We start from the raw sequence: 12,370 nt of genomic DNA on the forward strand, positions 1-12,370 counted from the left end.
TTGGATTTGTATGTTTTACAGTCCGGACACAAAGGGACAGTGGAGTAGACAAGTGGTTGAGGCCCCACTTTTTATACGAATGAATTTGATTTGAATCCCTACATGGGTATGGTGTTCCTGTGATGTTGGGTGAAGCTGCCTAAAATATCATGCACTCCAAGTCAGGAAGTCTGACTACCTGATCCCATTCGTCGCCTCCTATGACAAGCATGTGCTGCTATGAACCAATTCCAACCCAGAAACTTTAGAATCGCTCTTTTGTTGTTGTTAGAGGCAGTTACCAGGTTCGGGTTGTCAGGCACTATTAGGCACATAATCAGTCTTTCTGAAGAAATCTTATCCTAATTGCGTAGAAAAATGTTCGCTATCTCATTCACACGATTGTTTAGTCCAGACTTCACAGAAGCGCCACCATACAGCAGGAATATTGCTGAAGCGCAACATTAAACAACAAACAAATCTTTCACTCATATCAAATATGAGTCACTATACGTAACACTTCACTGAAAGACAAACATGGAAGATCTATTTTTATGATTTTATTTTTGTATTATGATTGTTAACACTGACCATGCATGAACATTGACATGACCTTTGACTCCTGTAGACTGGGAGGTCAGACAGCATTCCTCTGCCTGTCCATCCAACCATAGGTACACACGTCAACGACCGGGCAGGCGTGGTAACTGTACACCTAAAACAATACCAGGAACAAAACCAGGCACCAGGTGATGATGCAGAGACTTATGTGATCAGTTGGCTTGCTGAATGAACATCAGGGTACTAGGTATCACCTCAAACAAAAGGGTGTCAGCAATAGAAGAAATGCAAGCATGCAAGTCACAGCCATTTCTGAATGTATTCCACCATGCTAAGGGAGCTAACTGTACCCTGCAGCATCACAACCTGCTGCAAACGAGGGCCTGAATTTCTTTTTTTTTTTGCAGCTTAAGCAATTATTACACTCTTAGCAACATGTATATAGCATTTTTTTCACTAACTGTAGATCATATATTAAATAATAAATAACTACAAATAAATAACTCACAAGTGAAACTAAAATAAAGTCACAACCAGCCGGTTTTATAAAGGGGTTGAAAAGTGCATATTTACAAGACAAGCACAACTGATCAAGTAAGTGACTGCCAAACTGTCACGTGTCTAGCTTCATTCTAGTTACATGTGAAGCCACGATCATGAAGACCGAGGGGTGTTCCTTTGCACAAAAATTTATAAATAAATTGCACTACAATATATGCACATATTAACCACTCTACCAACATATAGCTCCGTCAGCAAGACTAGAGAGGTGGGGTAGAACGGAGTTGGACTCAAGTGCTGGGGAGAGGATGTAGAGATGATACTGTACACAGCACTGTACATATGTACATGACTACTACACTGTACAGTGATGCAATCAGGGTCCAAACATACTGACGTTTTGCCTGAGCTGCAAGTTGTGACCTTCCATGTAAGATGGGACTAAGTATTTGTGAAAATATGCAAATGTGTAGAATTACAACCATAGTTTTTGTGGACTACATGTCGGTAGACAGAACTGGAGTGGACCACCTCCAAATACTTACATAACACAATTAAATTACTGTTAAAACAATGTTAAATAAATGCATAGGTTGACATGACCACATGTTGAAACACGCCTGTATCCTGAAAACCGTGAAAGATTGAGAAAAGTTCACATATGTTATTCAACTGTGAAAGAAAAACATTGACTCTAAAACAACAAACAAAAACAGCATCAAGTAAGTTCATGTTGCTATGGAAACACAAATTGTGATGTGACTAAAACCTGTTGCAACTTCAGATGGGGTGATGAAGTACAGAGACGATGACAAGTTTCTCACACTGCCTTGCTAACAGGGACAGTCACAGTGGTGGTTCTAGTTCTATACAACAGCCAGATAACATGATACAAAAATATGCATTTAAACAAATGACTCCTGACTCTCACTACTTCATGCATTATGTGTTCACTTTGTGGTGGACCAGTACCTCCATGTCATCTTAATGAATATATACTCATGGAAACAAATAAGGGAACACTTGAAAGTACCAGTGATCCTTTGTTCATTTCCAGGTTTCTTCACTTGGTATGTACTGAAGTGTGGGTGAAATTCCGGAAATAATTAAAGGAACACTTGTACGTGTTCCCTTATATGTTTCCATGAGTAGATAACGGAAAACAATAGCAGTGTCCCTGTCAGTCTAAAGGGTCCTTATCAACTTAAAGGGGTCCTTATCAACTTTTAGGGTCCCTGTCAACTCAAAAGGGTCCCTACTGATTTTACGGAATCCCAGTCAACATAAACTCCTGTGGGTCCCTATCAAATTATAAGGATTCCTATCACATTATGAGGGTCCCTGCCAACTTAACAGATTCCCAATCAATATATGAGGGTCATTACCTTAAAAGGGTAAATATCAGCTTCACAAGGTCCCTATCATATCATAAGGATTCCCATCAAATTACAAGGGTCCCTGTCAACATAAAAAGGTCCTTAACTTAAGACAGTCCATGGTAATGTTTAGATCTACAACTGCTTCACGTTAAAGTGTATGTATACATTAATGCGGTCGAAGCACTATCCTTGCTTGGTAAGACACCCTTTAATCAACTGCCTCAATAAAAGGCATGTAAACGATGGAGGTTTAATCACTTGTGACAATTACAATCTGGGTCAATGTCCTGTTGACTGGGTTGGTTGTACACCCATCAAAACCAACATCCATGTTTCTATGGCAACACAATGCTGCTGAGACTGTCAAATGTCGACACTTCAGTGTGAATATACTACACCTGTACTGCATGGCAGTGAATACTGGCAGTGACGATAGATGTGTGAACTCATGTAATACTAGCACTGGGCCCATTCCATAAAGAGATCCTGACTCTACTACTGTCTTAAGTCTATGTCAAAGTGCTCGAGTTAGGATCGTCTTAGAGCTATGATTACTTTGTGGGTTGGGCTCATGCTCTTAGCTGACTCACTGAGCTCAAAATACTGACTTAAACTTTCTACAAAAAACAAACAGGATTTCGTGATAAGGTATGATTCACCACTCAAAAAATATATATATATATTTCTGATTGTCATGTTTGTTTCATATGCAAGAATTCTATTGGTGTGATATAAAGTTGTATTTGTGATATAAAGTTATATCTGTGATATAAAGTTGTATCTGTGATATGTTCTGCACATGCTATTAAACCTAATACACAGGGAGCACTATCTTCATTTCATGGTTTTGGGTTCAGAACATCCCAAAGTCACCAACCAAACTGTTGAGCAAATGAAAGCATACACCAATATTTGAGGTGGATATTAATCTCTCATAAACCCATGTTTGACAGCAGATATAAATCTAGTATACACTTATATTTGATGATGGATATCAATTTCATACACAACCATGTTTGACAGTACATATAAATCTGGTATACACCCATGTTTGACAGTAGATATAAATCTAGCATACACCCATGTTTGATGGTAGATATAATCTAGTATACACCCAGGTTTGACGGTAGATATATACCTAGTATACATCTATGTTTGATGGTAGATATAAATCAAGTATACACTCATGTTTGACGCTGGATATAAATCTTGTTTACACTTATGTTTGGCAGTGGATATAAATCTAACAAGCAAAAGAACCCTGATAACATATTTCTTGTACTTTGGCAACTTAGCAGTCTAATGTCATTTCATACCATTTGTTAGTATTTCGTCAAATTCAGTTTTCAAGTGTATACTTCCTTTTGCCCAATAGTTCAGTAAACCAATGGACCTATTTATTCATTTCAATTTCCTGCCCACTTTGTCTTGCATTAAACAAAATATGAAGATATGTAACAAAAATGCATTAGGAGGTTGGATATTAATGACCAAAAAATGAAAACCTATTTTCTGGAAGAGTTGAACACTTTGTACAACTTAGCAGTTTAAGCAGCATATGTTCACCCACACAATACTTGTGACAATTAAAGTAAACACGTCATCAATTTACTCTGACTGACAGAAGATAAACAATAAAACCAAAAGAGTTGCAGCTGATATCAATAAAACCTGAACATATGATATGCTCTCTGATATTCAAATTCACAATAAAATCAATATTTAAAATCATATTCAAACTAAAATATAACAGCAAGAATAGCATGATTAGACTTTCTTTCAAACAATCAAGAACCATTCATTTCCAACCAATATACCACCATAAATGTACTATATCAATGAAGAAAAAGTAACAGAGAATAAGAGTATCTCTACAAAATGAACTTAGTTATGTGAGCAAAAAAAACCCCCGAAAATGATCAAAAAACACTTGATCAAACCTCTCAAATGTGGGAAATGGTATTATTCTGAGGAAACTTGAATCTATCAGTTGTACTAACATATTCTTTGCATTGGGGATGACAAAAACGTCATGAACATATCCCTAACTTAAATGTGACTTTACCGTGTAGAATACTTAAGCACCTTGGGAGCACATTATGTGCTTTGAAGGAGGAGCAACACTGAGACAGTTACATCATACATGGTATGACAAAACAAAATCCTTGGTAACAACTGTAACCTAGGAAAACTTCACAATAAGTGCCACTTTTAAAAAAATAGCAGAAAAATTGACATTGTCTGTGCTAAATTTGCATTTTGTCTCCAGGATTCGATTGAATTGATATTATTGAATCCATTGCACTAATTCATACATCAAGACAACAAATAAATGAAGCCCAAATTTGAACATCTGATTGCAAATTCTGCAGTTTATAATGTATGGTCTGAGCAGTGTCTACACGTGGAATGAGAAATATTCAGCTGATAAGTCAATTTACTACAGAGATATAAGCATCCATTGCACATCTTGTATGTTCTGTAGTCATGACAATGTTTGCATGTGTTTATGTGTGAGGGGATAGACTTGTTGTAATGACAATTCTTCTTGTCATACAGTACACTGCTGCTGTGATTGTCGTAATACACAAGTATTGACATCAAATCACACCCTACATTGTATACTGATGTCATGTCACATCTACAATGTGTATCAACATCATATCGCACCCTACAATGTGTTCTGATATCAGGTAACATCCTACAATGTGTATTGATATCATGTCATGTCCTACAATGTGTACTGGTATCATGTCACACCCAATGTGTACTGATATTATGTCACATCCTACCATGTGTACTGACATGTCACATCATAAAAGGTGTAACAATATGTCACATGCTACAATTTGTACTGATATCATGATACACATTATAATGTGTACTAATATCACGTCACATCCTACAATGTGTACTGATATCATGTCAAACCCTATGTGTACAGATGTCACATCCAACAATGTATACTGATATCATGTCACACCCTACAAAGTGTACTGATTTGTCACACCCATTATGTGTATGATATCAAGCAATATCCTGAAATGTGTACCAATATCATGTCATATCCTTCAATGTGTACTGATATCACATCACATCCTACAATGTACATCAGACATCATGTTGCATCCTACAATGTGTATTGATATCGTGTCACACCCTTCAATGTGTAATGATAACATATCACATACTACAATGTACATTACATATATGTACAATGTAGTAATATGTGTATCAATGTCCCATCCTACAATGTACTACAGCATAACTTCTACAATGTAGCACAGTGCATACTGATATCACATCCTACAATGTTCTAAGCACATATATCTGTCAATCTGTACAGAATAGATATCAGATTATAAATACAGTCAGATTTATTACAAACAAGTTGACTGTGAAGAACACATTTCAGCTCGATTAAGGCACTAATGTAGAGACAAAACTGAATGCTTCATAAATAGCACTGATTCATGAGGGGTGAGGACCTTGGCCTAGGCGGGGAGGGGGTGAGGGACTTGGGCTGGGGGTAAGGAAATTGGGTGGGGTGCAAGGGCAGGTACTAACTGTGTCAGTAATAATGCTGTAATGAAAACAACAAAAGGAGATTCATATCATAACTTTACACTTGTCGGATCAATCACACAGTCATTTAACACTGGGTTTTGATTTCAGCATACAAACAGTATTTAATTTACGAGGGTGTAAAGATTTGAACAATCATATAATACTTAATATCTCTAAACTTGTATGAACATAAACACATGTCCTTACACACCATATTTCACATAAAAACTCTTTCAGTTTAAAAAAATCACTTGAGAGTGCTTATGTCTCTAAATGGACAACAAAAAGTTTAAGAGCAAGACTTTGAAAGGCGTAGGCCTCCTGAATCATTTCCACAGGACACATCACCTTTCAAGAACCACATTTGTGTCCCCATGGCAGGGGTATAACGAGGTCCCCTACATAATGCTTCAATAACATCTGTGGTAAATAACAAGCCACATAACACTGGTAACAAGGAAGTATTTGGCACATGGGGAGAGAGCGCCCCATCTTCATCAATGGAGCATTCACCTCTGTCTCTGTGCAGCTGAGTAGTTTGGAGGAGACTCAGCTACTGGAGCCAAACATAATACCAACTGTCATTACACCGGAACAGAATTCAAATACTTTTAACATCTATATTCGTTCGCTAAAAGTTCTGTAATTTACCCTTAAAGTACACATTTTGGCATAATAACCTGACAACAGGCTAGTTCACATCAGAGCCAATTCTCTGTAAAAATATTAGGGCTACAGCTATTGAGATGGTCATACTTTAACAAAGATGTATGTTTAGCACTAATATCACCCTGATGACCAGGGGCCCGTTTTACAAAGCTCTCATAAGCCTGTCAAGACTTTACTCGAAACATTGGTATCTTCTATGTTACAGTATAGGAGGTAAGGATGCTACGAGGAAACTTACAAGATCTCATCCTTATGAGAGCTTTGTGAACTGGGCCCCTGGGTACTGTTGTACAAAGCAATCTTAATGCTAAGGTGATCATAACTCTCATACCTTAACATAGGCTTATGACTAGCATAGCACAAAGTTTGCTTTGTAGAACGGCATCGTTGGGCTCATTTCACAAAGCAACTGTTTCTAAGGTTAACCTTAACTCACATTCTTTAACTCTGCACTAAGTTTACCATAGTGACTTACAATCACCTTTGAGCTTTGTGAAAAAAAGCCCAAAGCATAGAATCTGATAGTAGCACTTTGAGAACCAACCCCATGAAGAAAGATGAACATATTAACCAAAGGGCTAACCCACCTGAATATGGTCTACCTAAACATGTAAACTTTATAGAACAAATAGGGACTAGGAGCTATGACACATCTGGGATAGCAACAAGTGTAATGGGAGATCCCCCTTCTAAATCGTAAACGGAGGGGTTAGTAAATTTCCAGTGAGAATACTGGCCTATTTACATAAATTACTTTCAGACATTTACAGGACATTCCACCCTGTAACTCTAAATCTGACTGTACAACCTCTTACATTGTCTACCTTGACATACCTTAATTTTCTTAATGTAATCTTGGATACATGTCTGCAGTAAACAGTATTCGTGTACCAAAACTCCTACTTAAAAATAATTGTCACATCACAACATGGCCTAAATGTATTTCTGTTCTATCAATGGGATATAGTTTGAACTAGTGCAACAGAGACTTTCTTGTGCTCATGTGTTCATGCACTGAATTAGTGAGTGATTTAGGCTTTGGTTTTACGCCGCTTTTAGCAATATTCCAGCGATATCACAGCGGGGGACACCAGAAAATGGGCCTCACACATTGTACCCATGTGGGGAATCGAACGGTCTTAGGCGTGACAAGCGAACGCTTTAACCACTAGGCTACCTCACCGCCCCGCACTGAATTAAGAAGTCTCCTGTGAATGACATTGGTACTATATTTGCTCAAGAATTCTCTCCCATCCCAGCCATCCTTCAATTCCCAACTCTGTACAGCATGGGCGACTATGTACAACTGAAATAAATAGACAATTTAAAATACTTGCAAGCAAAATACCTCTGGTTGATGAATATTTCACAACCTGTTTTCAGATGAGCACCAAGTAGATATGCACACGTAACACACCATGTCCAGCTGGGGGCAGATCGGGCAGGCACAGTTCAGTACTGTTTTCACAAATGTCCATGTATCGACTAAGCCACTGAATCCATTACAATGGATAATGTCACTTTGCAGCACTCACACACAGCTGATCAGTCTTCTCAAAGGGTCTCTTGATATGCAGGACTTACGAAAGGTGATGTAGTTATTCATAAAAACTATGCATCACATATCTCTATCACAACATAATAATTTAGATCAGTGTTTGTTGTTTTTCTCCCCTGAGAAATTACATAAAAAAATAACGTAAGAAGATATTTAAGCTCCCTTACAGGCCTGTGTGCTTTACTACCTATGTAACACTTGTCAAGAAAGATAATATGTTTTATGTACAGTGGAAGCTGTCTAAACTGGCACTCACTGGGACTGAAGAAATAATCCAGTTTAGACAATGTGCCAGATTGTAGAACTGATGATAAATGTACAAGCCACGGATGGGACTGAGATTTTATGCCACTGTTGACAATTTGCTGGGTTGGACAGATGCCGGTTTTGACAGCTTCCACTGTATTACATGACACATAATGAATAGGATTTAGGCTTTGGTTGGTCAATTAGGGAACCAGCTAATTTTAAACATTTGGCCTTCTTTAATTAAAACTTGATTATCAGAACAGATCCTCAATCCCCAAATTTGAATTCGGGCTGATGACTGACTGTATGAAGACTGAAAGGTTGGTTAAGTTGAGCAGTAAATGAAACCCTGTGATCTGCCACCCAGTGGGAACGTCAGTCATCCGTCCATCGGTTCCTTTCACACCTGCCACAACAGTAGGTGATTTGTGCTATCGTCACGGCCCGCTGCTTCATTGGCCGATGTATTGCGGAAATCCTCGTAACCATCCCCGCCACTTATCACAAGCATTCGTGTTGCCATGGTAGCAATGGTAGCTGCCATTGAGGACCGCCTGTGAAGGTCGGGCATGGCACTCCCCTCGCCCTGAGATTCCTTAGCCTCGCTTTTCTGACTTCCTCCTACGGAGAGCTCCACACTCGTCAGAAAGCGGACATGTCCTGTGTGCCCATAGACTAGGCCTGAAACAAGCATAATAAACACATGGAGTAAGTGAGTGAGTTCAGTTTTATGCCACACTCAACAATATCATAGCCATATGGCAGGGGTCTGTAAATAATCAGATCAGGACCAGGCAGTCCAGAAATCAACAACATGAACTTCGATCTATGCAACTGGGATTCAATGACATATGTCGACCAAGTCAGCAAGCCTGACCACCCGATCCCATTAGTCGCCTCTTCCAACAAGCATCGGTTACTGAAAGTCAATTCTAACCTGGATCTTCATGGATCATAAAGATATGGAATGTTTGTGTGTTAAGATAGTGGTCTTTAAATAATTAAGTCTGGACCATTTGCCATCTTCTACAAAATTGTTGTAGTGTTAATGTGATCCTAACTCTCTTAGTTTCACATATACTGAAATTTGATCTTGCATCTTTGTACTCTGAACTGAGTCTTGTATCTTTGTCGAACTGGCCCAAACAATCCAGTGATTGTTGGAAAGAAAAACATTCCATGGGATACACTGAAATGTGTTTCACAGAGTCACAGACAACAAGCACCTGATCAATTTCAGGTCACCTCATATGACCTGAGCACAGTAAGCAATATTTCAGCTATGTCACAGCTGCCTTTAAATATTCTGTCAGGGATTGCCAGTCAGTTCAAATAGGAAGTATGGTCATACAGGTATCTACCCTGCATTAACAACACATATCTATACAGCAAAACCACTGACAAACTGTTCTGCGATTCAACACAAATGGTACCACTTTTGATCTAATCTGCACATATCCAGATTGGAATTGATCATCAGCAATTCATGCTTGTTGTAAAAGCGAGGTTAAACTTGCTGACTTGGTTGAAGCATGTGATGCTACCCAAATCATGTCGACCGATATTCATTACGTCAATTACTGGATTGTCTGTTCTAAACATGAATATGTACAGCTTGAATAGTGCTGAATTTGGTGTTAAATAACACACACTTAGTTATCCTGATGGTATTTATGGGTTTACATAGATGCAGAAACAGTAACAACTTACCTGTGACAGAAGGGATGGCCAGAGAACCATTGGTTGTGGTCGAGGTGATCTTTGGGATGGGGATGGTGAGTATGACTCCAGCACTCGTCCCCACCCACAGCAGATCCTTACAGATGAGCAGAGCTGTGATCCGCAAACATGCTGCCTTGTGTTGCCGGATAATGTCATCAGCCGCTGCAACACACCAAGCCATACATCATCAATATATCACTTCAAGATCAAGGTCGACGCCCATTAACTTTACACAACAACAGTAACTGTTGTATGAGGCAACCAACAAGATCATCCTGAGGACTTGGTTGACAAACGTCATGGTATCCCAGGTGCATTGATCAATGTTCATGCTGTTGATCACTGGACTGTCTTGTAGACTCGATTATTTAAAGATCTCCATCATATATACACTAATATTACTGAAAGTGGCCTTTAACACTAAACACAAAAACAGATCGCAGGTTGTACATTTTGCCTCCAAAATTTTATGTTTCTTCCCTCTTTGACTTACACTGCAGTTTGGCGGACACAGCCTGTGCTATGCTGACTTCTAGGAGGGGTTCGAAGGTGGTGGCATGGAAAAGGCTGACTTTAGAAGACTGTTGACAGGCAATCCACACACCCTGCCCAGCACAGACCATGCACTGCACGGAGCGGTTGGCGTCTGTCGTCACCTGGAACTTCTGCACAAATACACAGCAAGCGTCTAAGCACTTTGACCAATGCTGACTTTAAATCGTCCAATATATGACATTCATCCCTTCACTGTTTGTCAGTTTCACTTTCTCTTGACCAAAGAATTTTCCCTATCAACAGTCCCTACACCACATTTACCCTATATACTACACATTTACCCTATATAGTTTTGACCTCAACAGACCTAAGAATGGTCTTAAATGTCACAATATTTCTTGTGTATCTACTTGTTTCACCTCATACTATATATCAAAAGAGTAAGAGAGTAAAATCTAACAATAAAACCTGTCAAATCTTCACCTGAAGCGCAAGAGAAAACCTTTGATAAACTACAGACTACCATAATCCAGAGGGAACGTTTACGTTATAATTGTAAATTTTTGGATTTAAAACTGAAGTCATCAAGCATATGAACTTGACTTTTGAAGGACAACCAAAGTGACCATAAATATGGTGAAAATACTACAGAGTTACACAAGGACCTGCTCAGTCAGCATGTTAAACTGCAGAAATGATTAAACAACCTGTTTGCATACACCACTTGGCCAATAACCCAGACAACCCAATGAAGACTGTCAAATAGCTGTTTTGTCACACTGAAAGTCACCCAGAAATAACACATATCGAAAAACAGTTACTCAAACATTTGTATCCTGCAGCTCTCTTTACTGTGACACTTGATTATCTGAGAGAAATAATTCACACGGTGAACTATAAACTTGCCTCGACACTGAGCGTGAGTGGGTTTATAACATGGATGTTGTTCTGACAGCCACACCAGAGTTTTCCCGCCACTGCTAACATCTTGGTGATCGGAGACGTGGCACTGCCGATTGTGCGTGTGTATGGTCTCTCTGTGTCCCACAGGCCCTCTGAGTAGCACAAAGGATTAAATCAGTACCGTACACAGGGATTTACTAAGGCTAACGCAGATGCAGATACCCCAACACAACTGTTCAGTACACTGATACCCAAATACATTGTCTTGTTATTGTCAAAACCTAACCAAGAAACCTTTGTTTCATTCTTAACAGGAACAATAAGGTGCAACAGGGAAAGAGAATTATAATAATACTGCTGAAGGCACTTCAACTGGCATGTCCACTACATTTTTACATTCCAGTTTAATTCCTGTTATTCATGTAGGGTAAGAGAGAATTTGAAAATAGAGGGAGATTACTGCGCCTCACCATTGTATACCACGCCCAACTCTCGTTTGTAGACTATCAGATCCCCATTGGCCAGGGAAACAAACACTTTGTTATCAAGATATCTGAAACAGCAAAAACAGACTATGGTACAGTTATACAAACATCAGCGTCTTGGGACTTCTCTGTAAGATGTTGGTTAAGTGTTTTAACTTCATGCCACAGGTCTTGGTTCAAAACCCTGAGAAGATGTCAGTTTTTCAGTAATATTCCAGCAACAACATAGCGGTGGACATCAGAAATGGGCTTCACACACTGTACCCAAGAGGGTAATGAGTGAACCCTTTTACCACTAAGTG

General features: G+C 39.0%; 1 protein-coding gene across 1 annotated transcript in view; it reads right to left on the bottom strand.

The window, feature by feature from the left end:
• Window positions 1-8,782: 8,782 nt before the first annotated feature.
• The window catches only part of LOC137274348 (rho guanine nucleotide exchange factor 17-like), an 89,825-nt gene continuing 86,237 nt past the window's right edge, over window positions 8,783-12,370 (bottom strand). Inside the window, exons 19-23 of the mRNA XM_067807498.1 lie at window positions 12,054-12,136; window positions 11,587-11,735; window positions 10,679-10,850; window positions 10,174-10,347; window positions 8,783-9,144 (exon numbers count right to left, since the gene is read on the bottom strand). Of these exons, the coding sequence (XP_067663599.1) occupies window positions 8,864-9,144; window positions 10,174-10,347; window positions 10,679-10,850; window positions 11,587-11,735; window positions 12,054-12,136 (859 nt within the window). The 3' untranslated portion in view covers window positions 8,783-8,863. The remainder of the gene's footprint in view (window positions 9,145-10,173; window positions 10,348-10,678; window positions 10,851-11,586; window positions 11,736-12,053; window positions 12,137-12,370) is intronic.

The sequence above is a fragment of the Haliotis asinina genome, chromosome 2, assembly GCF_037392515.1.
Source record: "Haliotis asinina isolate JCU_RB_2024 chromosome 2, JCU_Hal_asi_v2, whole genome shotgun sequence".
NCBI classification, from domain to species: Eukaryota; Metazoa; Mollusca; class Gastropoda; order Lepetellida; family Haliotidae; genus Haliotis; species Haliotis asinina.